Source organism: Castor canadensis, chromosome 14 (genome assembly GCF_047511655.1).
Source record: "Castor canadensis chromosome 14, mCasCan1.hap1v2, whole genome shotgun sequence".
In the NCBI taxonomy this organism is placed as follows: Eukaryota; Metazoa; Chordata; class Mammalia; order Rodentia; family Castoridae; genus Castor; species Castor canadensis.
The window spans coordinates 793,062-819,912 of record NC_133399.1 but is presented as its reverse complement, the minus strand read 5'-3'; the positions used below and the strand labels follow the sequence as shown (position 1 = coordinate 819,912).

General features: G+C 66.8%; 3 protein-coding genes across 12 annotated transcripts; 2 read left to right on the top strand and 1 right to left on the bottom strand.

Annotated features, from left to right (window-relative positions):
- The first annotated feature begins 1,160 nt into the window (after positions 1-1,160).
- Positions 1,161-4,264, top strand: LOC109676634 (inositol-3-phosphate synthase 1). The gene is made up of 11 exons (XM_020152956.2): positions 1,161-1,275; positions 1,373-1,498; positions 1,578-1,739; positions 2,203-2,335; positions 2,425-2,618; positions 2,713-2,862; positions 2,951-3,166; positions 3,243-3,407; positions 3,488-3,601; positions 3,675-3,892; positions 3,969-4,264. The coding sequence occupies exons 2-11, from the start codon at positions 1,382-1,384 to the stop codon at positions 4,174-4,176; spliced, it is 1,677 nt and encodes a 558-aa protein (XP_020008545.1). The 5' UTR covers positions 1,161-1,275; positions 1,373-1,381; the 3' UTR covers positions 4,177-4,264.
- Positions 4,265-4,320: 56 nt separating this feature from the next.
- Positions 4,321-16,115, bottom strand: LOC141416580 (single-stranded DNA-binding protein 4). 5 transcript variants are annotated; one of them, XM_074053582.1, is made up of 18 exons: positions 15,953-16,114; positions 12,109-12,181; positions 11,936-11,997; positions 11,762-11,846; positions 7,127-7,216; positions 6,724-6,789; positions 6,513-6,572; positions 6,366-6,435; positions 6,179-6,249; positions 6,039-6,106; positions 5,714-5,759; positions 5,603-5,641; positions 5,469-5,523; positions 5,315-5,385; positions 5,159-5,237; positions 4,914-4,942; positions 4,696-4,797; positions 4,334-4,493 (listed from the first exon to the last, which is right to left on the bottom strand). In XM_074053582.1, exons 1-18 carry the CDS (start codon positions 16,009-16,011, stop codon positions 4,464-4,466), a joined length of 1,155 nt encoding a protein of 384 aa, XP_073909683.1. In that variant the 5' UTR covers positions 16,012-16,114; the 3' UTR covers positions 4,334-4,463. The 5 variants fall into 5 exon arrangements, with proteins under 5 accessions (XP_073909680.1, XP_073909682.1, XP_073909679.1 ...); XM_074053579.1 differs by lacking the exon at positions 6,724-6,789 and having other exon boundaries at positions 4,321-4,493; positions 4,577-4,797; XM_074053581.1 differs by lacking the exon at positions 6,724-6,789 and having other exon boundaries at positions 4,321-4,493; positions 15,953-16,111.
- A 2,448-nt stretch (positions 16,116-18,563) lies between these two features.
- LOC109700422 (leucine-rich repeat-containing protein 25) lies at positions 18,564-25,707 on the top strand. 6 transcript variants are annotated; one of them, XR_012441222.1, is made up of 7 exons: positions 18,564-18,635; positions 19,820-20,871; positions 21,856-22,503; positions 23,007-23,812; positions 24,521-24,638; positions 24,743-24,867; positions 25,417-25,543. XR_012441222.1 is itself a non-coding variant. In XM_074053558.1 (6 exons), exons 4-5 carry the CDS (start codon positions 23,016-23,018, stop codon positions 24,636-24,638), a joined length of 915 nt encoding a protein of 304 aa, XP_073909659.1. In that variant the 5' UTR covers positions 18,564-18,635; positions 19,820-20,871; positions 21,856-22,503; positions 23,007-23,015; the 3' UTR covers positions 25,417-25,554. The 6 variants fall into 6 exon arrangements, 5 of the variants coding, with proteins under 5 accessions (XP_073909659.1, XP_073909656.1, XP_073909658.1 ...); XM_074053558.1 differs by lacking the exon at positions 24,743-24,867 and having other exon boundaries at positions 25,417-25,554; XM_074053555.1 differs by lacking the exons at positions 24,521-24,638; positions 24,743-24,867; positions 25,417-25,543 and adding an exon at positions 24,001-24,449 and having other exon boundaries at positions 19,820-20,271; positions 20,686-20,871.
- The last annotated feature ends 1,144 nt before the right edge of the window (positions 25,708-26,851 follow it).

Below are 26,851 nucleotides of genomic sequence, written 5' to 3'. Positions count from 1 at the left end.
ACACTGAGGACCCCGGTTCCGTCCCAGCACCGCAGAGTGACACAAAAGACTGTTGCAAATTTATGGAATGAGGTTCGTGAGCCCCTCCCCCACCGTGAGCCTTCAGGAAACGCAGGCCCGAGGCCGAGGCTGCAGCGCCAGGGCCGTCAGAGCCGGGGTGCGACCGAGGGCTGCGGAGGACCGAGGTCCGCTCTTCCTCCGGGGAGGACCAGGCCGGCTGGACACCGGGCAAAGCTTGGCGCTTCCGTCCCGGGTGTTCTGCGCTGCTTGGGGACGGGGGAGGGGAGAAGCCTGATTTCGGTGGCTCACTGTGGGAGTCTGCAGGACTTGCAAGAAGAGCCCAGGCCTGGGGGTGTCCGGTTCCGAACCCCAGCAGGGTCCTTACACAGGTCCACTGACTGAGGTGACTCCAACTCCCAGAAGGCAGGGACAGAGAGCAGCCACTCTAACAGGACCCCAGGCCCGCGGCTCTGACTCCTGCCTCCTCCCACGGGCCGCCTTTCCCGGAGTGGAGTGTGGGAGGCTGCGGACTTCTCTTCATACCTCAAAACCCTTCCCAGCAGTGGCCTCCTCTGCCTGTGCCGAGCTGGAGGTGCCCGGGCCCCTTCCGGTGAGGCCGCGGGAGGCCTTCGCTGCGTCCTTTCCCAGCCTTGCACCTTCTGGAGCAGCTCCAGCGTGGAAACTTCCCGCGGAGGAGGACGCTTGTTTTGGACATTCCTGGGCAAACCGCCCCCTGGTTCCCACGCTCCTTATCTCTGCTGTGTCCAGGGGACAGGGGCTGGGCTGGCCAGTGCCTTCCCTTCCCTCTCCTTGTCCCCAGTGCATAGCCCACAGCCCACCCCTCCTGCCCACTGCCACTAGGCAGGTCCCCATGCAGGTGGGGAAACCGAGGCCACACACGAGTCCATCCCCCGGGGAGCCGAGTGGACACCCCTGCTTATGAAGGGGTCCCAGGCCTGGCTGACCTCCCTTTCTCCTGGAAAGGGGGGGTACAAATGGTAGGCCCCAGGATCTCTCCCTGTCCACCCCTCCCCCCGCGCAGACCCAGCTCCACCCCCGGCTGGCGGGGGCCTCACTGTCCACTCTGGTAACGTGGACAATTGGCCGCGCCCCGCCCCCACCCCGCGGGCCCCGCTGGCTTCGAACCCCGGCCCAAGGGCGCCCCTCCCCCTAGGGGCGGGGCGGGGCGGGGCCGCGGCTCTTTTCTCCCGCGGTTTGCGCGCGCCCGGAGCCCGCGCTGCCCGCCACTGCCCACTGCCCACTGCCGTCCGTGCGGTGAGTGCGGGCTCGGGCTCCGGGGTGTGTGTGGGGGGGAGATCGGGATCGGGGTCGTGGCCACCCCGGGACTCCGGCTGAGCCCTGTACCCCTCAGATCGCCGCCATGGAGGCCACCGACTTCGTAGTGGACAGCCCGGACGTGGTCTACACCCCCGAGGCCATCGAGGCGCGGTACGAGTACCGAACCACCAGCGTCAGCCACGAGGGCGGCGGCCTGAAGGTGGGCGAGGGCCGGGGTCCGGGGGACAGGGGCCGGGGGGATGGACCAGTCACCCCCGCTGACCTCGCCCTCGCCCCAGGTGCGCCCCACGTCCACGCACTTCACCTTCCGGACCGCCCGGCAGGTGCCCCGGCTCGGGGTCATGCTGGTCGGCTGGGGCGGGAACAACGGCTCCACGCTGACCGCGGCCGTGCTGGCTAACCGCCTGCGCCTGTCCTGGTCCACGCGCACCGGACGCAAGGTGGGGGGCGCCGCGGTCCGAGGGGGGCAGTGGGGGAATCCGGGCGGGGCCCGCGAGGTGGGCACCGCCCAAGGCCTTTGCGGGGGCGGGGCCTAAGGCGGAGTGGTGGGCGGGGCCTTGTGACGTCACGGGGAGGGACCAAACGCAGAAGGCAGTACGGCATGGGCGGAGCCTCGGTGGAGGTCGTGGAGGAGGGGCCTAATGTGGAGCGTGCATGGGGTGGGCGGAGCCTGGAAACGTCATGGGGGCGGAGCCTATGCCGAAGGGTGCGCCGGTGGGCGGTGTCACAGAGGCGTGGCTTAGGGCGGCCGCGCTCCGCAGAGGGCGGGGGAGTGGGCGTGGCCCCGCGGATCGCGCCCAGACTCTGAGCTCCTGAAAGCGGGCGGAACCTGAGGCTCAGGCCGGCCCCTGTCCTCGCTGCGTCCCCTCACCCGCGTCCCCTGTCACCTCCCCTCCACCCCAGGAAGCCAACTACTACGGCTCGCTGATGCAGGCGGGCACCGTGAGCCTGGGTCTGGATGCTGACGGCCAGGAGGTTTTCGTGCCTTTCCGTGCGCTGCTGCCCATGGTGGCGCCCGATGACCTCGTGTTTGATGGTGGGCGGGGGAGGGGGAAGGGGAGGGGGGAGGGTCTCGGGAAGGATCGAGGGTCAGGGTGGCCGAGCGTCAGGGTGTCCGCTCCCCAGGCTGGGACATCTCGTCGCTGAACCTGGCAGAGGCCATGCGGCGCGCGCAGGTGCTGGACTGCGGGCTGCAGGAGCAGCTGTGGCCGCACATGGAGCAGCTGCGCCCGCGGCCCTCGGTCTACATCCCCGAGTTCATCGCCGCCAACCAGAACGCGCGCGCCGACCACCTCATCCCGGGCACGCGCGCCGAGCAGGTGCCCTCCCCCTTCCCCGCGTGACCCCTGCTGCCACCTGCCCTTCCCCTGGCCCCAGTTCCACTTGTACAACCCCTCCCGCACCCTCTCCCAGCTGGAGCAGATCCGCAAGGACATCCGCGACTTCAGGTCTACCGCGGGGCTGGACAAGGTCATCGTGCTGTGGACGGCCAACACGGAGCGCTTCTGCGAAGTGATCCCGGGTCTCAACGACACGGCCGAGAACCTGCTGCGCACCATCGAGGTGGGCGCACGTGAGCGCGCGGGGCTGCCGCAGGGCGAGCCCGACCCCGGCCGCTGACCCCTGACTCCCAGTCCCCCCGCGCCCGCAGCTCGGCTTGGAGGTGTCGCCGTCCACGCTGTTCGCCGTGGCCAGCATCCTGGAGGGCTGCGCCTTCCTCAACGGGTCCCCGCAGAACACGCTGGTGCCCGGCGCGCTGGAGCTGGCGTCGCAGCGCCGCGTGTTCGTCGGCGGGGACGACTTCAAGTCAGGCCAGACCAAGGTCAAGTCCGTGCTCGTGGACTTTCTCATCGGCTCGGGACTCAAGGTACGCGGCTCGGGGAGCGCGGGTGTGGTGGGGGCGGGGCCCCGGGTGAGCGCGGTCACGGGGGTCGTGCCCGCAGACCATGTCCATCGTGAGCTACAACCACCTGGGCAACAACGACGGGCGCAACCTGTCGGCGCCGCAGCAGTTCCGCTCCAAGGAGGTGTCCAAGAGCAGCGTGGTGGACGACATGGTGCAGAGCAACCCGGTGCTGTACGCGCCGGGCGAGAAGCCGGACCACTGCGTGCGTGGGGCCGTCCCGTGGGGTGCGGGGGGCTGGCTGGGGGCGCGGGGGACCCGTGCGACGTGCGACCGCCCCCTTAGGTGGTCATCAAGTACGTGCCCTACGTGGGGGACAGCAAGCGGGCGCTGGACGAGTACACGTCGGAGCTGATGCTGGGCGGGACCAACACGCTGGTGCTGCACAACACGTGCGAGGTGAGGGGGAGGCGCGGTGGGCGTGGCCTGCGGGGCCCCGCCCCCCCGCCGGCCTTGACCCCGCCCCCCGCAGGACTCGCTGCTGGCCGCGCCCATCATGCTGGACCTGGTGCTGCTGACCGAGCTGTGCCAGCGCGTGAGCTTCCGCACGGACAGCGACCCCGAGCCGCAGGGCTTCCACGCGGTGCTGTCGCTGCTCGGCTTCCTGTTCAAGGCGCCGCTCGTGCCGCCGGGCAGCCCGGTGGTGAACGCGCTCTTCCGCCAGCGCGGCTGCGTGGAGAACATCCTCCGGTGCGTGGCGGCAGGGGCGCGGGCGGAGGGGGGTCGGGGTTTCGGGGTACGCCCTGCTGACCCCCGCCGTCCCCAGGGCGTGCGTGGGGCTCCCGCCACAGAACCACATGCTGCTGGAGTACAAGATGGAGCGGCCCGGCCCCGGCGTCAAGCGAGGCGGGTTGGTGGCGGCCACCAGTCCCCTGCCGTGCAAGAAGGGGCCCGCGCCCGCCGCCACCAACGGCTGCACCGGCGACGCCAACAGGCACCCGCAGGCGGAGTCTCCCCAGGTGCCCATGGCCTGAGGCCGCGGCCGTCCACGCGCCCCCTTCCTGTCCCCTTGTGCCCAGGTCCCCCGACAATAAAGCGGGTTTCCCACCCACGTGTGCGACAGCTTCGCCCTCCCGCTCCTCAGAGGCGGCGCGGCCACAGCCAGGGACGGACACGGCTACCAAAACCGCGTTTCCTTTATTGACAGGCGTCGGTCCCGCAGCCCCCGGACGCGCGCGGCGGGGAGCGTGGGACGAGCGTCGCTGAGGTCCTTGCGTGTGTACGCGTGAGAGTCCGCGGCGCGGGGCTCGCGGGCCCGCGGTCACACGCTCATGGTCATCCCCGGGGAGTACTGCGGAGAGAGGCCGGGCTCAGCCCCGCCCGGGGCCCGGGGACGGGGAGGGGGGAGGGGTAGGTGCGCGGCCGCCCCCCCACCTGGCCCGCCGCGGTCACGGTCTTGCTCTGGCCCCCCGGCCGCCCCGCCGGGGCCGCCCCGCCAGGCCCCTCCGGCCCGCCGCCGCCGCCGCGGTGGGGGAGTCGACGCAGTCGCTTACGCTTTCGCCCGGGAACGGGTGCAGGAAGGTCCCGGCCATATCGCCGTCGTCCCGCGGGGTGCCCGGGGCGTTGCTCAGGCCGCCCACGGCGCCGGGGGAGCTCTGGGGGCGGCCGCGGTCAGCGCCCGGTCCCCGCCCGGCCCGGTCGCCCCCGCCACCCTGGTCCTCGCCCACCACCACCCCCCGCCCCAGCCCCAGCCCGGGCCCCGCGCCCTTACCTTCGGCAGCCCGTCCACGTCGCCAGAGCCTGCGGAGAAGGCGGCACGGCTGAGGCGGGGCGGGGCGGGGCGGGGCGGGGCGGAGACGGGCAGGGGCGGGGACTGCGAGGGGAGGGGCGGGGATTGAGAGGGCGGGGCTTGGCGGGGACTGAGGGGAGGGGCGGGGACTGAGGGGCGGGGCCGCTGCGGTCCCCGAGCGCCATGCGCGTTGGGCTCGGCCGGCAGGGGGCGCGGGCCGCACTCACCCAGGGATCCGTTCACGTGGTGTGGCTCCATCGCGCTCATGGCGGCCATGGGGCCCTCGGCGCCAGGGCCCAGCGGGAACTGCGGGCACAGGGCGACGTGGGACTCGGGCCCGCGAACCCCGCGTCCCCGCCCGGCCAGGCCCGCACCCCACTCACGTTAGCCCTGGCGGCGCCCGGGCCGATGGGGTTCAGCACGGCGTACATGCTCTCGCTGGACGTGGTGGAGTCTGCGGGGACAGCGCAGGCTCGCCGGGGGCGCGGCCCGGATCACCGGCCACCCCGCCCGCCCGCCCGCCCGCCACGCCCGTACCTCCAGGGCTGGGCATGATGGGCGTCCCGGGGGGCCCGCCTCCTCCGGGGGGTCCCTGCGCGGAGGGACACGGGCGGTGAGCGCCGCCGACACCCCTGCTGCCGCCCGCACCCGAGCCCGGCCTGCGCACTCACCGTGTAGCTGCTGCCGGGGGACGAGGAGGAGTAGGGGATCTGGGGACAGGGACAGCAGTGAGCGCGGGGACCGTGTCACACCCCGCCTCCCCCACCCACTCCCGCACTCACCGAGTTGCCGCTGGGACTGGCCCAGGGGCCGCGCGCGCCCGGGATCCTGCGACAGACGGACGGGGACGCTGGGGCTGGACAGGGGCCACCACACCCCTCCCACCCCACCCACCCCAGCCTGCCTACAGGGGTCCACGTGAGGCGCTCCCCAAGCCGCCCTCACATCCCAGACCGTCACTCCCTAGGGACTAAGCGCGACCTTGTGCCTCAGTTTCCCCGCCCAGCAGGGACAGCAGAATAAGCAAAATGCAGGTTGCCCTGAGAATTTAGGGATCCCCCCACCCCCATCCCCGGTGGACACCAGCTGGGGACACCCAGGTCTTACATGCTCATGGCGGGCAGCCCCGGGCCGGCGAGGGAGTTGGGCGGGGGCCTCATGCCGCCCCCGTAGCCCTGGGGAGCCAAAGGGACCGTGAGAGGAGCGCGGGGACAGCCCAGTCCGCCACCCACCGGGCCCCGCCTCACCTGCGGCCCAAGGCTGGCCAGGCCCCGCGGAGGCGTCACCCTCTGCATTGGGCCGCCCATGCTCGGGTGCCCTGCGGCGGGGACAAAAGGAAGGGGTCAGGGCTGGGCCCCTGGCCAGCACCAGCGCTTGTCCCCATGGCAGCAGGGGTCCCCATGGCAGGGCGGCCGCTGGCGCCTCCCTACTCACCCTGAGCCCGCGGGGAGGGGTCCATGGCGCCGGGGAGGAGGGGCTGGGCGCCGGGGAGGCCCACGGGAGGCTGCGAAGGGGGCGCGGCAGCACTGAGTTAAGGGGTCCCCGGCCCCGGCCCGACCCCTCCCCTCATCCCTCTCTCACCTGACTCGGCATCCGCAGGGTGGGCCGGGGGCCCCCTGGGAACCGCGGTGACATGAAGGGCTGGAAGAGGTGGGTGGGGGATCAGCACTGCCCCCCACCCTGCCTTCCCCCCAGAAGCTCCCGGCTCCTGCTATGTCTGCGCCCCACGCTGGAGAGCCCCAGCCACACAGCGGCCAGCACTGCCGGGGGGTGGGGTCCCGCAGGTCCTTACCTGGCCGTGAGGCCCCAGCATAGGGGCGTTGGGGCTGTGGGGGGGCAATGGGGAACCCTGGGAGCCCTAGGACAGAACCAGGTATGTCGGGGTGGGGTCACCGGAAGCCGGCTTCCTGCGGCTCTGCTGAGCCTGGCCGGGGAAGGGGACAGGGCTCCCTGGAGGCGGGAGTGTGGCCAGCCTACAGACAGAGACCCTGCGGGAAGGGATGTGGGCAGGAGTTTTGGCACCAGGGCGCCCCAGGGCCAGTGTCCCCAAGTGCACCGTGCACGTTGAGGGCAGAGACACCTGCTGGCCCCTGCTGGTCCCTGCTTCACAGCTCTGCCTTGGTGGCTGGGCCAGGGACACATGTGCGCATCCACTGCGGTGCCCACTCTCCCGCCAGGTCCAGGCCTGGCCGTACCTGGAAGAAGCCGGGCGCCATCGGGCCTGCGGCCATTGCGTCACTGGGAGCCATGCTGCCCATCACGGGGCTGGGGGCCGCCGCGGTGCTCTGCAGGGGCGGGGGACACCGGAGGACCGGGTCAGGAGTAACAGGAATATGCCGGCATTAACACCTTCATTTCGCCCCCCGGTTGAAGACATCACCACCCCTCTGCTCCCGGGAAACACCCCGAAGAAACAAGCCCCGGTCCTCAGCAGACACCCCGGACGCCCCTTGTCAAGTGATGGCCTCCGCCCCAGCGACCTCAGCAGCAGCGCACGCGCGTGTCACCCGCTTCCTCCTTCCCCCAGCACCGCGCACACAAACGCCTCCCTCGCGGGCAGCCCCGCAGCCTGCCTCCATGTGCCCGTTACGGGAGGTGGCAGGTGCGGAGGGCACCGTCCGGGTCCGCGTCCCCTTCTCTCTCTCTGACCTCTCCCAGGCTCCTTTACCACTGACCGATTCCTATGTGAAAGAGTCCTGATGTGTGGCCCAGGCTTCTGACCTGACCCGCATGACATGCATCTCACCCTGTCCTCTCCTGTCCTCCCCGAGGAGAGGCAACGGGTCTGGGACGCGGCCAGGGCACATGCAGACGACGTCCACCGTACTACACCCCATCCCGCTGGGGCTACTGCCGCCCAGCTCAAGAGCCCAACTGGGACTACCAGAGCAGCGGCCGGGCTCTGCGGGATCGGACGGTCGCTTGCCTGATAGCGGGGTTAGAAAGGGCCGCCCAAAAGGTTATGAATGTCCATAGAGTTAGGTCCACCAAGAAAAGGAGGAAAACCGGCCCACTTTCTCTCACGCCTCACTGAGGCCACGATGACATACTGAAGTGGACCCAGGGAGCCCGATGGTACGAATGACCGTCATTAGTCATCATGTGGGGACCTTCCCGACATTGGGAAAAAGCTCAAGAGGTTAGAAAACGGCCCCCAGACTCCACAGGCCGAAATTTTAAATGTGGCCTTCAAGGTTTACAATTACCGAGAGGAACGACAAAGATCCGACAGCGAGAGGAGGGGATAAGGCCAAATTCCCAATGCCGGCACAAGCCCTAGGACAAGGGCCCCCGACCCCTGGCTCCCGCAGCCCGGGAAAATCCTGAGCTCCTCCCGGTCCACAGTTCAGATGTGGCCTCGCGAGGGACACTGGGGCTGTGCTGTCCACCAGGGCCGTGCCCCAAATGCAAGCAGTAGGGCCACTGGGCAATGGATTGCCCCTCTGCCTGTCAGGGAGGACGGTCCAAGCCTCCCCACCACTGCCCCTCTCTAACCAATCCAGGGCTGGCCGCTGAAGACTGAAGGGGCCCGGGACTCCCCGGCCTGACGGTAACACCCCCACGGAGCCCGGGGTAACCGCCATCATCGAAGGTAGGCCTGTCTCCTTCCTCCTAGACACTGGCGCCACCTTTTCGGCCTTGCCGGAGTCCTGGGGACCTACCCGACACTCGCAGCCGTCCACTCGTTGCTTTCCGACCCTCCCCCATTGCCCTACTCCACTCTTGGGGAGCCATTCTCTCAGTTCCCAGCCACCCTCACTTCCTTCCCCTGCCCTTCCAGCCACAGCCGGCCGGCCCCTCGCCTCCCCCCCACGACCAGTCCTGGCCATGCTGAGCGCCTTCCCTGGCCCCACCCGGCCCCTCACCCCTACCTCCCTCACTGGGTGACCCCACCGTTTGGGATCTCAGAAACCCTGTGCTCGCTACGCACCACGACCCAGTCATCATCACCCTACAGGCTCCCTCTCTTGTCCCCCAATCAGCCCCAGTACCACATCTCCTTCATTCACTTAGAGGGACCAAAACCCAGTATCTGAGGATCTCAGCCACAGGCTCGCTTCGCCCCCCACACTCTCCGTACAACACTGCCATTTTGCCAGTGGAAAGGCCGGTGGCCCCTACCACGTCACCCACACCGCTGTGACCCCACACATCCGCTGGCCCCGAACCCCACCCCCTTTCTCTCATTCCCGGCACCAAAACCCACTTCACGCTCCCCGATCTCAAGGATGCCTTCCTTCCTATCCCTGTCCACTCCAAACCCCAGCACCTGGACCGACCCAGACACACACGCTTCCCGACAACTCACCCGGACCGTCCTGCCCCAGGGCAGCTGTGACGCCCCCATGTCTTTGGTCAGGCCCTGGCCGCGGATCTCCTCGCCCTCCAACGTCCCCAGCGCACTCCTCCTTGCCGCCAGCCGTCAGCACACCCTCATCTACCGGCGTCACCCGAACAGGCCCAACTTTCCCTACAGATGACGTACCTTGCCCTGACCACATCCAGGAGCGACCTCCCCGGAGCTGACCACACATGGCTCTCGGGGTGGGCCGAGGCCTTTCCCACAACCGACGGGGCCTCCACCGTTGCCTCGGTTCTGGGCACTGAAACCATCCATGCTTTGGCCTCCCCAGGTCTATCCAGTCAGACGGTGGACCCGAGTTCACGTCCCCAGTCCCCCGAGGGCTGGCAGAAGTCCCACAGATTCGCTGGAAGCTCCACCTTCCCTGCCGCCCTCGGTCCTCTGAACCCAAGCTGCCCGGCATCCCTCGCTCCGCTCTCTGCTCTGGACTTAAGCGCGTACTCAGCCGCCCATCCCTGTCCCTCTCCCGGTGCAGCTCTGCCCTCCGTCCAGGTGGGGGACGCCTAGCCAGCCGCAAGAAAGGCGCAGGGGCCTTTCAGGGTCGCCCTCACCGTCCCCAGGGCTGCAAACTGGAGGGCGTCCTGCCTGGTGCACTTCAGACGTCTACAATTGCCAGCCCCGGGGAACACGGACCGGCCTTCCTCCGAGTCCCACGGGGACACAGGCTTCCCGCCCCCGGCATTCCTGAGGAAGGAGCTCGGTCACAGGCCAGCCTCAGACCCCGCTCTCAGGCCTGGCGAGCAGCCCACGCAACCCGTGACCTCGTCACCTGGTCCTTCTCAGAACTCAAGGGGACAATCTCCTCTGAGCGGGCAGACACCCTTCAGCTCCTACCCCGCCCGGGCCCACCAAGCCCCCGCCACCCCAAAACCCGGCACAGCCCCAGTCGCTCAGGCCCTCCCGGCGCCCGCCACTCTGTGGCCCTGGGGACCGCTCCCCTCACCTCTGCAGCTGCACCGGGGCCATCACACACCCCGAGGGGCCTCCTCCGTGTCCCCAGGGCCGATGGCAAGCTCCTGCAAGCTGTGCGGTTCGCCGCCCCGCGCCCCGTAAGCAGCACCTCTCTCGGCTGCCCCTGGCCCAGGGACAAGCATCGCCTTCACCCCTGGCCACAGACAAGGCCCAGGCCCCCGCACAGCCACAGCAACGGCGTCACCCCCCTCCCGGGACTCACCCTGTCCGTGCGGGCTGTGCAACCTTCTTCCTCTGTGGCGGGACCTCGCACCTCTGCCAACTGGCCGGGGACCTGCGCCCTGGAGTAGCTCTCCCCACCCGCCACTTAACCCGCCACGCAGCTGACTCCCCTCCTGGAGGCCCTGGGGATTAACGCGGGGTTTGGATTGGGTTCGGGGCTCTGACAACCGCCCTGGCCTCTTACAAGACATTGTCACTCGAGCTGCCCGATGCCCTCGGGAGACGGGGCACCAGCTCCTAGAAATCCAGGCCGGGGAGGTTTCTCCAGAGCGGGCACGGGCTGGACCTTCTCCTGGCGGAACGGCCGGGCAGTGCTGTTTTGATCATCAGAGGTCGGGGGACGCACGAGACGGGGCCACACGTCCTCTAGAGACCGCGCAAAAGATCCACAACAGCTTACAGTCCACGGCCAGCTCAAGCCCACCGTGGGGTCCGTCACGCCCTGGCTTCTACCTCTTCTGGGCCCCTAGTCCTCGTCCTCATACTGATCCCTGTAGGGCCGGGCCTGTTCATCCGTTTGCAAACGTTCCTCCAGGACAAATCCGGTGTTCACCAACCACACGTTAATCAGACGTTCCCGGGAGACCACCGCCCCGGCCCGCAGGAAGCAGAAACAGAAGACAGACTGACCCCCCCTTCCCTCCTAAATTTCACATTCAAACAAAAAGGGGGACCAATGGGAGCTGTCCTCGCGGAGTGGCCTTCCTAACAAGGACAGTGCCTGCCCCTCTCTGCAGACGGCCACGGGACAGGGCAGTGTCAGAAGGCCAGGCTGGCCTCGAACCCAGGCCGTGACCCTGTATCTGCGATCGGGGATGAGGGGGGTCCAGGCCGGGGAAGAACACCGGCCCTCCCTAGTCCAGTCACCGTTGGGCCATGCTGGGGACCCCAGCAACCCACTCCTGGCGAGGACCCTGCCGGGCGCTGCACCCCGCAAGGACTTCCACGCGTGCCTTAAGCAGCTAGCGTATGCCGGCCCTGACCGGACCCGTGCCAGCCGCCCTGTGTCCCCTTGGGGCCCTAAGGTAGAAGACCCCCGATCCCCCACGAGAGGGAGGGCCAGGCAGCGGAGGAGACCTGGGGGGCCCAGGCTCCACGTCAATCATCCCCCCAAGAGGCGCCAGGGCCCGCCCGCGTTGTCATGACGACAACGTTTCCTGGAGACGCCAAGGGCGCCCGGGAGCCCCGCGGTGGGCGGAGACCGGGGAGCCGGCACGGGGACGCGGACGTGCTGCCATGGCAACGGGGTGGGGGGGACCCCGAGGGCACTCACGTAGTCCTGGAAGCCCTTGGCCTCGCCCGTGTGCTCGCAGGCCTCTCTGCGGTCCGGCGCCGCGCAGTACAGGTCCCAGAACACGCTGCGGGCGACAGAGGGGACATAGTGGCCCCCGCCTCCCCCCACCCCACCCCCACCCCGACCTCCCGCACCCCCCACCCCCGCACCTACCACCACCAGGAATGCAGGAACCCCGGGGGCTCCCCCAGCGTGATGTTCTTCTCCCATCGGATCTGCGGGGACACGGAGGAGCGCACGGGTGCATCCGGGACGCCACCGACCCCCACGGGACCCGAGGGGCAGCGGGGGGCGGGGGCGGGGCATGGCATGGCGGCCCGGCTCACCTCGGACAGAAAGGTCTGGGCGGACTTCTGGGCGCCCACGTGCAGCAGGTACTCGTAGACATACAGCGCCAGCCTGCGGGAGGGGGGCGCTCAGGCTGGGGGGGCCCCGGACCCCCGCCCAGCCACAGCTGCACGACCCCGGCGAGCACCCCCAGAGCACCCCCAGCTCCCCAGTGCTCACCGACGAAGTCCTCCTCAACCACTTGCTCGCGCGGACTCCTACACACCCATCAACACCCAGACTGCAGAGCCCTCGACCCCCAACTCCCGCTGAATTGTGCTCTGTGCGTCAATCCCAACCCCAGCCCGCCGGCACTGAGGCGCTAGTGCGGTGACCCCTCAAGGAAGGGGCTCCTGATGGCCAGGTGGAGCAGGGCACCCCAGGCCCAGGTCTCCCATCCCTCTGCGTCACCAGCAGTAGCTGTGGCCCTCCCTGTGGAACCCCCAGCAGGACAACCTGGGGAGACATGGGGGTGAGGACAAGGCTTCGAGCCCACTCCCCTGTTCTGCCCCTGCCCAGACACCCCGACTCTACCTGAGTGCACCCACGTCTGTCACCGCCCACCCCAAGACCACCCTCCACCCAGCCAAGTGCTCCTGGCCTCAGCTCCAGTCACCACAGCTAGGGTGGAGAAAAGCTTCCCAGCTGACAGGGGCCCCAGTCCCCTCGGGCCTCAGCCTCAGCTGTCCTCACCTGGCCCCTTCCCTGGCCAGGGCCCCGTCCTAAAATAACCTATCTTTGACTCAAGGCTTTCTTCCCACCCCCACATCCAGCACTGCCATGACAAATCCTGTGCTTTATCTGACAGACCCACGCCCACAAAGGATGGACGGACACGGTGGGCACCCACCCTCCCGACAGAATAGCTCAGGGCTGCCCACGCCCCCTGCCGTTCTCGGGGTCAGAGGAGCGCACAAAACGCTGAGGTGATGCCAGGAGCGGACAGGGAGCAAATCTGGGGGACCCAGGCAGGCTGTCTGGGAAGGTCAGGTCAGCCCCAGCCAGGGCACAGGACTGTCCTGAAGGTGATCTCTTGGTAGTCACCACCTCTGCCCTCCCTCCTGCTTCCCACGGGTTTTCCAGAGGGACCTGAACCCAGGCTGGAGGCCTAGGTGCCCACCATTCCCTCCCCTCCTCCTGTCCCTTCAGCTGTCATCCACCTCCAGCCATCCCCCCAGTCCTCACCAGTTAGAGGCCCAGGGGACCTCCCCTCCCCCCAGCCCATCGTCCACTCCTGCCCCTCCCTCCACCTGTCCCCAGAGGCCAGGTGGCACCTGTAGTCCCAGCTACTCAGGTAGATGGCTTGAGCCCAGGGGTTGGAGGCCAGTCTGGGCCTCAGGGGACCCCAGCTGAAACAATCACAGGGTGAACCCCTCCTTCTGACCCCAGCCCTGCCCTGCGCCCTTCCCCACACACCTGGTTCAGGCCACCAAGGACGCCTGGATTCCCCGAGATCCCCCAGGGCCTCCTGCCCTAGGGCCTTTGCACTGGCTGCCCCCATCTGAGGCACTTCCCCCACCTCCGCTGTCACCTGTCACCTGTCACACTGACCCCCTGCTGCTCTACCCACCAGCCTGTGCCTACCACGTGAGACCTGGCTCTGCCCCTCTGGCCTATGGGACGCGCAGGCTGGGGTCCCAGGACGGGACAGGGGAGGACTGGTCAATGCCACCTAAGGGCTCGTGTGCCAGGAAGAGGAAGGGGGCCAAGGGGAGGCTCAGGCCCTGGGCAGAGCCACAGGCAACCCCGCGCCCCTCCGGAAGGACCGCGAGATCTGGAGGGTAAGGGGCGCCTGGACCTGGAGCGCGCATGCGAGGAGACACCGCGAGGGCCACTTGTGACATGGGAGCTCCCGTAATTATGGGCAATTACCGTACACTCACTGCCCAGCATCCCCTGGACACACACACTCTAACCAGTCCCCCAAAGTGACCTTCTGACCCACAGTCCTTCCTCCGCCAACCCGCGGGGCCGACCTGCAGCGTCTTGTCACCAGTGCCAGCCTGTCCGCCTCCTGTGGCCCTGCCAAGACCCTGGGGCCCGCACCTGCACCTCCCTGAAGTTCTAAACACACCGATGTGCAGGGACCTGCAGGCCCCGGCCTCCTGCCGCCATGGACTCTGAGTGACTGCGGGGCCCCAAGGGCAGGGCCGCCCATGTGACGCTGGCCACCAGGCCGTGATGGGCAGATGAGGCTCAGTGCAGGATGGCCATGAGCTGGAGGGAGGGGACTCTGAAGGGAATCCAAGGCCAGGGACAGGAGGCAGCTGGGCGCCCAGGAAGCCAAGCCCCTGGCTTCTCCTCTAGGACCTGGGGTCCCTGCGGGTGACATGGGGACTTGTGGATCAGACGCCCTGGTGATTTCCAAGTTTTCTTTAGCAGCAAGCTCCCTCCAACCCCGTGTCTCCAGGAGACCCTTTAGGTGATGGGATGGCTCTGGGTGAGGGTTCTGAGGCCCGACGTGTCTGCTGGGCAGGCTAGGGTGAGGTCATGGGGAGAAGGGGTCAGAAATGGTGACAATCCCCCCTCCCAGCCCTGTTGTGGGCAGAGGACAGGGTCAAGTCACTGTCATCTCTCCTGAGATGTCTGATGGGGTCAAATGCCAGCTGAGCCCACCACCTCCACTCAAACCTACTGGCCGCCCTCCCATCTCCTGTCTAGCTCATGGCTGCCATCAGCTCTGCCCGGAACACTATGCAGGCCTCCCCTGCTGTCCCGACTGTCCATGGCCTTCCACACGACGAGCCCAGGGCTGCCCCTTCACCCACCTTGGCGTGGGCCAGCCCCAGGGCCTTTGCACATGCCATGCCTGGACATCTCCTCAGCCTGTGCCACTCTGCCGTCTACACAGTGTATGTACACGTGTGGCAGGTCCATGACACGGCAGGTAGCTAGACACTCGCCTCCCTGTGCCGAACTTCCCTACCATCACACCCCCGCTACCCACTCTCCTGCGCCCTGAGGAGTTCCCACTGCTGGGTGGCTACCTGCAGACCCCAGCTGGCGGGGGACAGGCCAGGGGTGCCATCCATCGAAAGCAGGGCTTCAGGACCCCAGGGGACCTTGGCCCTTCCTGCACACGCAGGCCCTCCAGAGCCAGGTACCGAGGTCCTGGGCGCACATGGCCACGCCGTGGCCACTGGGCAGCTGGGACAGGTGGCCACGCGCCCCGCGGGCCTGCCCTCATCTCCAGCTCTGGGGCATGGCGTTGGAAACCTTCCATCTAGGTTGTGCCCCCTAGGCAGGCCTGCTTCCCCCCACATAGGCAGCCTGGGAACCCCAGTCTCGCTGCTGCGGGTGGGAGGTCTACCACTTTCGAGACCCCCCAAGTCTCGAGCCTCCCCCAAATCTCGCGTCCCTAAGGGTCTCATGCGCCCTAAAGAGTCTCATACACCCTACCAGGTCTCGTGCCCCAAACTCTATCGCGGCCCCCTCAAATCTCCCGCAGCCCCCCCGCAAGTCACGCCCCTCCAAGTCCCGCGCCCTGAAGGGTCTGCCTTTGCCCACTCAAATCTCCCGCCACCCCCCAGCCCCCCGCTCTCGCGCGACCCCTCAAATCTCGCGCCCCTCGGGCCTCGCGGGCCCCTTACAAGTCCCGCGCCCCTAAGGGTCTCGCGCGACCCCTCAACTCTCGCGCCCCTCAAGTCTCGCGCGGCCCCCCCCCCCACACACACACCCCCAAGTCCCGCGCACCTAAGGGTCTGCTGTGCCCACCCAGATCTCGCGCCCCTCAGGTCTCGCGCGCCCCCGCAAGTCTCGTGCCCCCGCGCGCGCCGAGCCCGGCTGGTGCCCCGTGGCCGTCGGCTCGGAGCCCATCGCACTTCGCGCCCCGCGCCCACTCACTTCTCGCGGGCCTGGCTGTCGGAGGGCACCGCCGAGCCCTTGGCGCCCTTGGCGTACATGCTGCTCCGCGTCGCCGTCGTGGCCGCCGCCGCCGCCCGGGCCCACACCTGTCAGGCGGCGCCGGGGGCCGCGCTCGCCGTCGCCATAGCTACCCCGCGCCCCCGGCCTCACCGCCCCGGGCCCCGGGCGGGCACCGCGGCCATCGTCCGCGCGGGGGAGCTGCAGGCGGCCAGGGCGGCGCCAGCGTGGGCCCTGGCCGCCGCGGGTTTGATTCGATTTGATGTGACTCTTATTATTATTGTTTTTCCTTCCCTTCCCTCGGCGCGGGCTGTTCCGGGAAGCGCGCGTCCCCTCTGCCCGCCGCGCGCGCCCCCGCCCGCCAGCCGCGGGCCCCGCTCTTAAAGGGGCGATGGCGGACGCGCGGGTGTGGGGACCGCGGGCTGGGCGCGCACGCGCAGTGGGGGTGGAGGCGCGCCGGCTACCCACACACCCCATCGGACCGCAAGGACCACGCCAACCCAGTCGTCCTACACACGGGAGCACCGACCGCCCCTCCAAACGCGACAGCGACACCGCCAGGACCCGGCACGACGCGCGCGCGCACCGTGCCACACAGCTAGCTGAGTGCCCGAAAGGACAGCGACGCCCAGGCCACCGCGCACCAGGTGCGCAGCCTCCCGCGGTGCGCGGGACCCAAGTGGGGTTCGCGGTCACCCGGGGGACCCACCTTGCACCCCACCCTCTGAGGACTCAGTGCACGCACCCGGGGTCTCTCCCAGCTGCACAGTTTTGGGGGTGCCCGGGAGCCACCCCCCCCCACTGCCCTCTTGGTGTCCAGCAGCTGCTGGGTGACTGTCCAGCCTCGCTGTTCTGGTTGCCCTGTGGCGGGGCTCGGGATGCCCCCAGCGATGTGCAGGGAGTCGGGGGCCCCGGAGACAGGAGCCCCGCAGGGCAGGCTGCCTACGTCCGGGAGAGCCGCGTGGACGTGCGTGGCAGGGCAGCGGGACGTGGGAGGGGTGACTCCGGGTCCGGGTTTGTCGTTACTAATCAACGAGTGCGTGTATGCAAACACGCAGCTCCCTTGGGAGCGAGGCACGCGTGCGTCGTTGCGCGTGGGCGGGCAGGCACCCAAGGGCACGGTGGCCTGTGTGGGCGCCTGTCCCTGGCTGGGCTGCGGGAGGTCGCGTGTGGGCCTCCGCGCGCGCGTAGGTGGCTCGCCGCTCTCTGGGACCTGCATTGTGTGACGGGGGTCGTATTTCCTGTGTCGTGTGTGACAGTCCGGATGTCACTCGCTGCTGTCTGAACCCCTAGTACAACTCCCCCCATAAAAGCCGACCTCCCCCCCGGGACGGGACGCCCCCACCTCTGCTGACCGGCGGGAGGGCGGGAAGCCGGGAGCCGCCGGGGGTCCAGACAGGCAGAGGAAGGGCAGGGCCACCCCGCCTCCACCCGAGGGCCCCGCGGAGCTGTCGCCGGCCCTTCCATTTCCTGTCCAGCCCACCGCCCCCTCCCCCAGCTTCCTCTCCTTGGGCTGCGGCGGGCGACTGCCCGGGGCTGGAGGCCGTGGGGGGACACAGCCTCGACGACACCTCCCAACGAGCGTTCCCACCAGCACTGCGAATCAGGAGAGAGGGGGTGCGGCGCCCCAATAGCCCACCACGTTGGTCTCGCCCCCTTCCTGTGCCTCCCCTGGAGATGACCCCTCGCCCTCTCCGAGCCACGGGTCCTTGGGTCACCGTGAGTCTCCATCCATCCATCCACCCACCCCACGACTGTTCACTGAGCGCCTTCTGTGTGCCGGGTGGGGGACGTCACTCGTGGAGCACACACTCTTGATGGGGAGGCGGACAGTGAGAATGGAGCGCCCCCGTAGTTCCAGGCCGTGCCACGTGCTGTGCGCACAGGGCAGGGGACAGGGTCAGCCACGACGCAGTGGGCCGGGCTCCCCGGAGGTGGGCGGGGGGCGGTTGTCATGGCAACCGCGAGGCGCTCCCCACACTCCCCGGCTGCAAGCGCGCGCTCCCTAATGGGGCGCCCTGCAAGCACCCCCGTCCGCGCGCTCACGCGAGGAAGAGAGATGTGAAAGACTGATCACAGCCCAGGTCAAGGCCCTGAGGCGGGCACCCCGGCAAGGCGTTGGAGGAGTTTTGGTTTTGGTGCAAGTGGGTTTTGAACTCAGGGCCTTGCACTTGCAAAGCGGGCGCTCCAGCGCTTGAGCCACATCTCCAGTCCATTTTGCCCTGGTTATTGTGGAGATGGGGTCTCCAGAGCTATTTGCCCTGGCTGGCCTCCAACCATGATCCTCCCAATCTCAGCGTCCCAAGTAGCTGGGATTACAGGCGTGAGTCACCTGTTCCCAGCTCCTGAACTGAGTGAGCGCTTGCCTAGCACGCACCGTGCACAAGGTGCTTGCAAAGGCCACTCTTGATGTCCAGAGGGTCCTCCCCATATGCGGAGAGGCCAAGAAGGCCTCTCTGGGTCCCCCCACCCCCCGCTACCACCATGCCCTTTCACTTCAAGCAACCACGGGGTCCCACTTGGAAGGTTCCGGGACAGGAAAACTTGGGTTCAATTCGTTTGTTACATTGCCTCTGATGATGACCTGTCTCTGCCAAGCAGGTGACCCATGGACTCCTCCCCACCCCTGCAGGGCAAGCGGAGGTGACGCCCCCAGGAAGGCCGGGTAGGTAGGGGTCCTGGGAGGGTGGAAGCAGTGGACTGCAGTAAGCAGAGGTCAGGGCTGCACCCCAACCCTGGGAGACCTGTGTCCACCGCGCCCTGCTCCGCCTCCAGAGATAGCTCCGCCCCCTCCTGCTCCTCCCCTCCTTTCCTTCCCTTCCCTCCTCCAAGCGCTCCCATTCCCCCCTCCTCATTCCCCCTCCCTCCCTCCTCCCCCTCCCCATTCCCCCTCCTCCTGCCCCTCCCCCTCCCCCCCCTCCTGCCCCCTCCCTCCCTCCTCCCCTCCCCATTCCCCCTCCTCCCCCCTCTCCTGCCCCCTCCCTCCCTCCTCCCCTCCCCATTCCCCCTCCTCCCCCCTCTCCTGCCCCCTCCCTCCCTCCTCCCCTCCCCATTCCCCCTCCTCCTGCCCCTCCCCATTCCCCCTCCTCCTGCCCCTCCCCCTCCCCATTCCCCCTCCTCCTGCCCCTCCCCCTCCTTATTCCCCCTCCTCCTGCCCCTCCCCCTCCCCATTCCCCCTCCTCCTGCCCCTCCCCCTCCTTATTCCCCCTCCTCCCCCCTCTCCTGCCCCCTCCCTTCCTCTTCCCCTCCCCATTCCCCCTCCTCCTGCCCCTCCCCCTCCCCATTCCCCCTCCTCCTGCCCCTCCCCCTCCTTATTCCCCCTCCTCCCCCCTCTCCTGCCCCCTCCCTCCCTCCTCCCCTCCCCATTCCCCCTCCTCCTGCCCCTCCCCCTCCCCATTCCCCTCCTCCTGCCCCTCCCCCCTCCTCCTGCCCCTCCCCCTCCCCATTCCCCCTCCTCCTGCCCCTCCCCCTCCCCATTCCCCCTCCTCCTGCCCCTCCCCCTCCCCATTCCCCCTCCTCCCCCCTCTCCTGCCCCCTCCCTCCCTCCTCCCCTCCCCATTCCCCCTCCTCCTGCCCCTCCCCTCTCTGGCGCTGGCCAGGACCTGTCGCTGTGTCCCTGGTGTGACCACAAGCCTCACTCCTTGAGCCCCAGGACTGGAACCCCTAGGGAACCCTCCCGGGAGAGGCAGGCGAGGGAGGCCGCTGGTGGGCAGGAGGGGCCGAGGCTCCCTGGGGGCGTGGGCCTGGGCAGCGGGTCCCCGGAAGCCGCCCCTCAGCCTCGTGTGCGCAGTCTCCTGGGGCTGGAGCTCAGTGTGAACTCTGCGCCCCGTGCCACTGTTGTGACCCCAGGTGGCACCAGCCCGGCCCCAGCCACCTCGCGGAGCCGTGCGGTCAGCGCAGGGGACTGCAGCGCCCAGCACCTTCCATGGCTCCCGCACGCCGCCGCCTCCGGATCTCACCGCCCCGCCTCCCCTTGGGAACGGGGGCGCCTGTGTCCCCCTGTGGTCAGGCCCTCCAGGACACTCATCCCGAGACCCTAGGCCCGGGAGAGGGGCAGGGGAGGGAGGAATGGAGCTCATCACCCAATGCTACCTAGGCATACAGTAGGCACTCATTAAATGTTTACTGCCGCACCAAGGCGCGCGTGACCCCGCAGTGCTGGACTCCCGCGCGTGTGACGTCACCGGGCCTGCAGGTCCACGTGTGGACACGCGGGGGCAGCACAGAGTCAGCAGCTGCAGCCGGATGCAGCCGGGGCGCCCCAGGTTCCCCGAGAGGCCGACTTCCAGATGTGCATTTGCGTATGTTTTCCTGGGGCACTGGGGTTTGAACTCACGGCCTCACGCTTGCTAGGCAGGCGCTCTCCCACTGGAGCCATTGCGCCAGCCCTGTTTTGTGAAGGGTTTTTCGAGATGGGGTCTCAAGGACTATTTGCCTGGGCTGGCTTTGACCCGTGCCCCTCCTCATCTTTGCCTCCTGATAGCCGGGATTACAGCAGTGAGCCACCACGCCCAGACATTAGTTCAGATGGGGGGTCTCTCCAAGTTTTTGCCCTGGCTGGACTTGAACCACGATCCTCCTGGAGCCAACCTTGGTGGGCCTTCTGTTTTGAGGTTTTGAGACAGGGTCTCGCTGTATAGTGCAGGCTGGCCTGGAACTCACCATCGTCCTGCTCAAGTCCGTGGGTCCATCAGTCACTCTGCAAACCCTTCCAGGTAAATTCTCATCTCTGAGCACCCGGCAGCCACGTGGTGGCCACAAGGCAGACCCTTCGGTCCTTCAGAGTCTTGCCAAGCTGCTCTAACACCGGTGCCTCAGTTTCCCCACCTGTAAGACGGAGCTAATGTCAGCATCTGCCTCACGGGCTGCTGTGAAGAATCGTGCGGCATCACCATCACTACGTAAGCAGTGCCTGGCTGCTACTGTCACAGTTGGGTCACCTTTTTAACGGCTGTATAGTACATTCGAGTGCGCTGCTTAAAACGATGAGTCGGTCAACTAGGGACCCAGGTTTCCTGGAGTGCTGGGGACAGACCCAGAAGCAGAGCCTAAGGCTGGAGGTCAAAAGGGACAACTGTGACAAGCGGTTCTGGGGAGCCAAAGGGGGAGGAACGGGGCGCCCTGCAGGGGGCGCCCGCGAGCACCCGGCGCAGTGCACAGCGCCGTCAACCGTCCTGGGCGGGCGCGCGGCCACGTGTGACCCGTTTGCCTTTCTCTGCCCTGTGGCCCCCTGACATGGCCTCCCGGGACCAGGTCAGCCTCTACCACGAAATGCTGTAGAGAGGCCGGGGTTGACCAACCGTGACTTCCTTCCTGCCATCCTCTCCCCTTCCCCCGCCCCAGGCATTTAGTGGCTTGTAAGATTTTCCTAAAACCAGTGGCAATGCGCTCTCTTCCCGCGTGCCGTGTGCACAGCTGTAATCCCAGCCTGCGGGAGTGGGGAGTCAGGAGGACCCCTGAGTTCCAGGACAGTCCTGGGGCTGCAGAGCGAGACCTTGCCTCGAAATAATGACTGTAAAAAAAATTTTTAAAAAATGATGCCTCGCGACTGGGATGCAACTCAGAGCTGCAGCACAGAGAGGGTGAGGTACCCGGCCTGGGTCACACAGCACCCTTTGCAAAATGGATGGGATCCCTAAGTCCCCTGGCCCAGCCTCTGGTTGTGGCCTGTGGCTCGGCCCCAGGGAGGGCTGTGGGGGTGAAGACAGGGACAGATTTGGGGTGTCTGAGAGCCCAGGGGCAGGATGAGGGGGGAGGTGGTGCCCGGGACGGGACCGGGCGGTGGTCTCAGGGACCCCCGGGGTGTTGGGTGGATGGGGCTGAATTGAGGAGGCCACACTGGTGGCCCCAGATGGCTTCCTGTCTCCCTCTGTGTCTGCCTGCAGGGTGTCGGGGACTTTCTGTGTGACACAAGTCTCTCGGCCTGGCCTCCGCCTGCCACCAGTCCTCCCCCACAGCTGCTTTGGGCCTCAGGACCTTGGCTTTGCAGTGCCATCTGCCTGGAACCCAGTGTCCCCTGCCCAGGGGCCTCTTCTCCTCGTAGCCTGGTCAGCAGAGAGCCAAATGCAAGCCCCAACCCTGATGTCCCCTTCTCCAGAATCCATAGGAGGAGGCGGCATGGGGGACGACTGTGTCCAGCTCTCCAGCTGTGTCCTCCCCAACACTGGGTGCTCCTTGAGGGCCTGGCCAGGGCCGAGGCCTCTTCACGAGCCCAGCACCGGTGATGTTTGTTGAGTGAATAAGTAATGCACACACAGGTCGGGAGGCAAGTGGCCTGACACCAGGAAGCCAGTGGGAGGGGCGACGGCCACTTGGGGCGCAGGAGGGGCCACTGGCTTCCAGCAAGAGGGAAGTGGGACCTGCCGCCCCTCCTCCCCGTGAGAGCCTTGCCGAGGGCGGATCCGCTCCCTTTCTCTCTTCCCCTCTGCCCTCCTCCCGGACACCAGTTCCTCTTCACCCCAACTTGCTGCGTGCAGGATCTCAGGCGCCCCCAAAATCACCGCAGACCGGTGGCCTCAGCCCGGGGGTCCAAGGTGAGCGGGGACCCGGGCACCAGGTGTGGGGATGGGGCTGGAACCCTAAGCCTGGAGGTGCTAAAATGTGGGGTGCAAAGCAGAACTGGGGGGGACCCTTCCCGGGACCCCCCATTCACCGCCCCCCGCCCGGACTGAGCGAGTACCGGGAAGAGTCAGTTACCCGGGGCAACCCTCATTTGCATATGGCCGCGTCTTGGCCAATGAGAGCGCCGCAGGTCATGCGAGATTGACAGGGCGGGGGCGGAGCTACCCTGGGGTGGTCCGGTCTTCAGTCCCTGTCCAGCCTTGGGCCAGGCGCCCATTCTCCAGGAGGGAAACTGAGGCAGGAAGCCAGCAGCTGCAAGGGTGACAAGCCAAGAGCAGCTGCGTTTTTTTCTATTTCAGAAGCGGTTTGAGCTATTAAAAAAAAAAAAAAATCGCACACCGCAGGCAGCGGCCAGGGTGCAGGTGACCACAGGGTTGAGGTCAAAGCTGAACGCCTGTGTGTCCCCCACACCTAGGTTGCTTGAATGGGGGACAACCCGGCCCTGGAGGTGCTGCTGACGCTGCTGCTGCTGCTGCTGCTGCAGAGGTCAGCAGGCCAAGGGCTGACCTGCACCGTCCTCCCGGGGACAGTGGACTGGGCCGCGGAATTTGATGCCACCTGCCTCAACTTTAGTGGCCGTGGCCTGCAGCTGCCCCAGAACCGGTCCCTGCAGGCCAGCCAGGTGCGGGTCCTCGACCTGTCCTCCAACGGCCTCCGAGAACTGCCACCGCTCTTTTTTGCTGAACTGGGGAAACTGCAGGACCTGCGTGTGACAGACAACCAGCTGGACAGAGTGGACGGGGCGCTGGCCGCGCGCTGTCACCTTGACCTCCAAGCTGACTGCAGCTGTGTCCTGATGCCCTGGCACCAGGTGCGACAGGACAACTGCTCAGGCCAGCAGCCCCTGCGGTGTCTGCACACGGCCACCGGTGCTCTGCACAACCTGTCCACCTTCCTGGACGTCAGTTGTCCCCCCGGGCCCGCGCCGGCCACCATCGGCCTGGCCGTGGCTGGTGGGATCCTCTTCCTGGGGCTTGTCATTGCCGCTCCACTGCTGACCTGGAGGCTCTGGGGACACAGAGTGGCCAGAGGCCAAGGCAAAGGCCAGGCCCCTCAGGACAGGTCCAGAGCTCGGCTAGCTTCCCAGCCCAGGTACAGTAGCCGGGACCCTGGTCACCCCCGGCCCCGGTTGGCCACCGCACACCACCGCACGTCTGTGCCCGACTATGAGAATGTGTTCATGGACCAGCCGGCCGAGGATCCTCAGTGGACCCCACATGGGTGAGTGACCCCTGCCTGCATGGGCTCCACACCCAGGGACGGGGGGGGGGGGGTCAGGGTTCAAATCCTGCTCTGCTAGTGGCCTTGGTGACACCTGTGGTCCCAGCCACCCAGGAGGCCGAGAGGAGGGACAAAAAGCTCCAAATTCCCACTTTTTGCTTCCTGGGTGCTGTGTGTCCTGGGGCAAGTTGCTGGACTTCTCTGAGCCTCAGTCTCCTTTGTAAAATGAGGATTCGAGACAGCCCTGCAACAGGCAGCTGTGAACAGGAAAAGAAGTCCCTGCCTGTGGGTCAGCCCCCCTCCCCGCTGGGTGACCCCAAAACCCAGTTTCTGGCCTCCAAGGGTGAGGAGAGAGGGGGCCGGGGCTCGAGGTGGTGGTCAGCCGTGAGAACCAGGTCCTTTTCCGTCCCCCTCCAAAGGGGGCCTAAAGAGGTCCCAGGGCCCTAGGCCCTGTGTCCATGTCGCCGGGGGTGGGCTCTGGGTCAGGGAAGGAGGGAAGGGAGGCTCCCGGGGGGAGGCCCAGACTGAGGCCCGGGACCCAAAGCAGAGCAGTTGACGAGAAAGGGGAAATTATGCAAATGAGATGCAAATGAGGCAGAAGCAGGAGTGGCCTCACCAGGGCAGCCGTGGGCCAGCACTCCCCTCCGCCTCCCAGTCCCTAGGCCGCCTCCCTCACGTCCCGTCCCTGTCCCTGGCTTCCAAAATCAGCCGCTCTGCCAAAATGGAGGCCCTGGGAGGAAGGAGAACGGCTCGCCCGAGGCCGCACGGGGAGGCAGGAGAGGCCAAAGCCAGAGCCTGTCCAGGCGCCCACCCTACAACCACGTAGGTGAGCAGAGAAATTCGCACTAAGGTGTGCATGGCTGATGGACGGAGGCCACCGCACCACACCGTGGCTTGTTCCTTTTCTCTCCTTTTCAAATCTATTTAAAGAGATGAGATGTCATGATCTCAAACCGGCCTCGAACGCCCAGCCTCCAGGGGCTCTCCTGCCTCCGCTCTGGAGCAGCTGGGATTACAGCCAGCTGTGCGCTCCTCCACCTGAGCTGGGCTCTTTTGTAAGATTACTTTTTATTTTTCACTTTGAGAACGGGTCTTGCCGTGCAGCCCAGACCTCGCCATCCTCTTCCTGCCTTGGTTTTCTCAGTGTCCTGGGGTGACACTGACAAAAAAAAAAAAAACCTTCCCCATGTGACCGCGGGCGGCCGTGGCCACGTGGCGGGAGTGGACGGAAGTTCCCATCTCCGGAGAGGAAAATGAAAGCTAGGCTTTTTTCACGTCAGCCCCCAACGTTTAAGGAAGGAAATGCCATCCCGTCCCGTGTGGCCCGTCACAGTCACCGCCCTTCCCGAGGGACATGGGCCCTCCTGGGGGGGGAACAGAAGTCAGCGTGTGCCTCAGTTTACCCATCCGTAAATACTAGGGCCGAACTCGGTGCCCTGACCTTTCTAACATATGAAAGTCTCCAAATATCAAATAGAACCTGTCTCGAAAATATAAAAGTCAGTCCCAGCTCTGCTGTGTGACCTTGGACGAGTGGCGTCACCTCTCTGGGCCTTGAGCGGCCCCACCCACGACGCCCACCGCTGACCCCTCTGTCCACACAGGCCTCAGGCTGCCGAGGACACGGACTTCTATATGAACTACAACAGCCCCGACCTGGACGCCCAAGCTGTGTACTGCAACCTGGAGCCTCTGGGCCAGGGGGCTGCGCTGGATGAAGAGGAGTACGTGCTGCCTGGGTGCTGAGTCTCAACGTCCCCACTGAGGCACTGGCTGGGAGGGGGTGACCCGGGGTGGGTCAGTTCCTCCCCGGCCCGTCCACCCCTCGGAGCAATGGGAACACAGTCGTCTCTTCCTGCCAGCATGCAGGTGGTGCTCAATAAATGCTTCAGGGACTGACGAGGCTGCTGTGTGGCTCGGGTCCCCGTCTCCATCCCCCCCTGCTCAGACACCCGCCGTGGCTCCCCGGCGCTGGTGACAGGAGGCCGAGTGTTCAATCCTGACGCCCCCTTTCTCCCACTGGGCCTCAGTTTACCCACCTGATTAGAACTAGCCTTTCACCTTGCTTTAGCCTCTGTGCCACCTCCTCCAGGAAGCCCTCCCGGTTTCCCCCACCAGGCTCTGTGGCTCCCAGACCTCTGTGTGCTCAGTTTGCTCAAGCTCATGCTATCCGTGACCCAGACCAGCTCCCAATCTGGGGGGACATAAGTGGACAAAGACGCCCCTAGATTTGGGATGGCTGCAGGGAGAGGCAGGGGGATGGCAGGTGAGAGGGGAATCTGCAGTGGGCTTTGAAGGACGCCTAGGAGTTTGAGAAGGTGTGAGGTACAGTGGACATTTGGGGGCAGACTGACCGAGGCGTCCGCAGGCTTCTGGGTGACAGGAGGGCATAAGTAGGAGGTGCCATATGAGTGACAGCGTGCCTCAGGACTTACTCTCTCCCCGCTCTTTCTGTATGAGACTCTGGAGGTGACATTAACTTAGGAGGAGGTGCCACCAACGGGGCGGGGGACAGGACTGGCCCAGGTCGGGGTGAGCTGCCAAATGAACTCGGTGACACATGGACTGCCTGTGGTGACTCATCCGAGGGCAGCCAAGTACCACTTCCAAACCGGTGATGTGATGGAGGCAAAACTGGCATGGAGAGAGAGTGACAGGGAGGGCGGCCAGGTGCCATCAGGGAGCAGCTTCTCCCGCGCGAACCCCAGGACTCAAACCCCAACTCCGCCACCCACACTCTGCGCCATGTCCCCTGGGGAAACTGAGGCCACTCAAACGCGTGGTGGACACCACAGGAATCCCCATCAGCTTTATTCCCACAGGCTAAATAAATAGGCGGGGGCGGAGAACCCCAATAAATTAATAATAACAACAATAAATAGACATAAATACGCTGGGGGCGGAGGGAGGGGACAGAGGGAAGGAATGGGCGCCTAGGGTGGCAGCGCTGGGTGCTGCGTCCCCACGAGTCACGTGGGCGCGCACAGGAGCGCGCGCGCAGGCCCGCAGGTCCAGACACAGCTGTGCGTATGGAGTGCG

Coding starts and splice junctions, on each gene's coding strand:
- LOC141416580 (XM_074053578.1), bottom strand. CDS start 16,011: ATGTACGCCAAGGGCGCCAAGGGCTCGGCGGTGCCCTCCGACAGCCAG. Junction 6,436..6,512: donor CCCTGCGGATGCCGAGTCAG/GTGAGAGAGGGA, acceptor CCCCCTTCGCAG/CCTCCCGTGGGCCTCCCCGG. Junction 6,250..6,365: donor CCCCTCCCCGCGGGCTCAGG/GTGAGTAGGGAG, acceptor TCCCCGCCGCAG/GGCACCCGAGCATGGGCGGC.
- LOC109676634 (XM_020152956.2), top strand. CDS start 1,382: ATGGAGGCCACCGACTTCGTAGTGGACAGCCCGGACGTGGTCTACACC. Junction 1,499..1,577: donor ACGAGGGCGGCGGCCTGAAG/GTGGGCGAGGGC, acceptor CCCTCGCCCCAG/GTGCGCCCCACGTCCACGCA. Junction 3,167..3,242: donor TCATCGGCTCGGGACTCAAG/GTACGCGGCTCG, acceptor TCGTGCCCGCAG/ACCATGTCCATCGTGAGCTA.
- LOC109700422 (XM_074053555.1), top strand. CDS start 23,016: ATGGGGGACAACCCGGCCCTGGAGGTGCTGCTGACGCTGCTGCTGCTG. Junction 23,813..24,000: donor CCTCAGTGGACCCCACATGG/GTGAGTGACCCC, acceptor TCCTGGGGCAAG/TTGCTGGACTTCTCTGAGCC.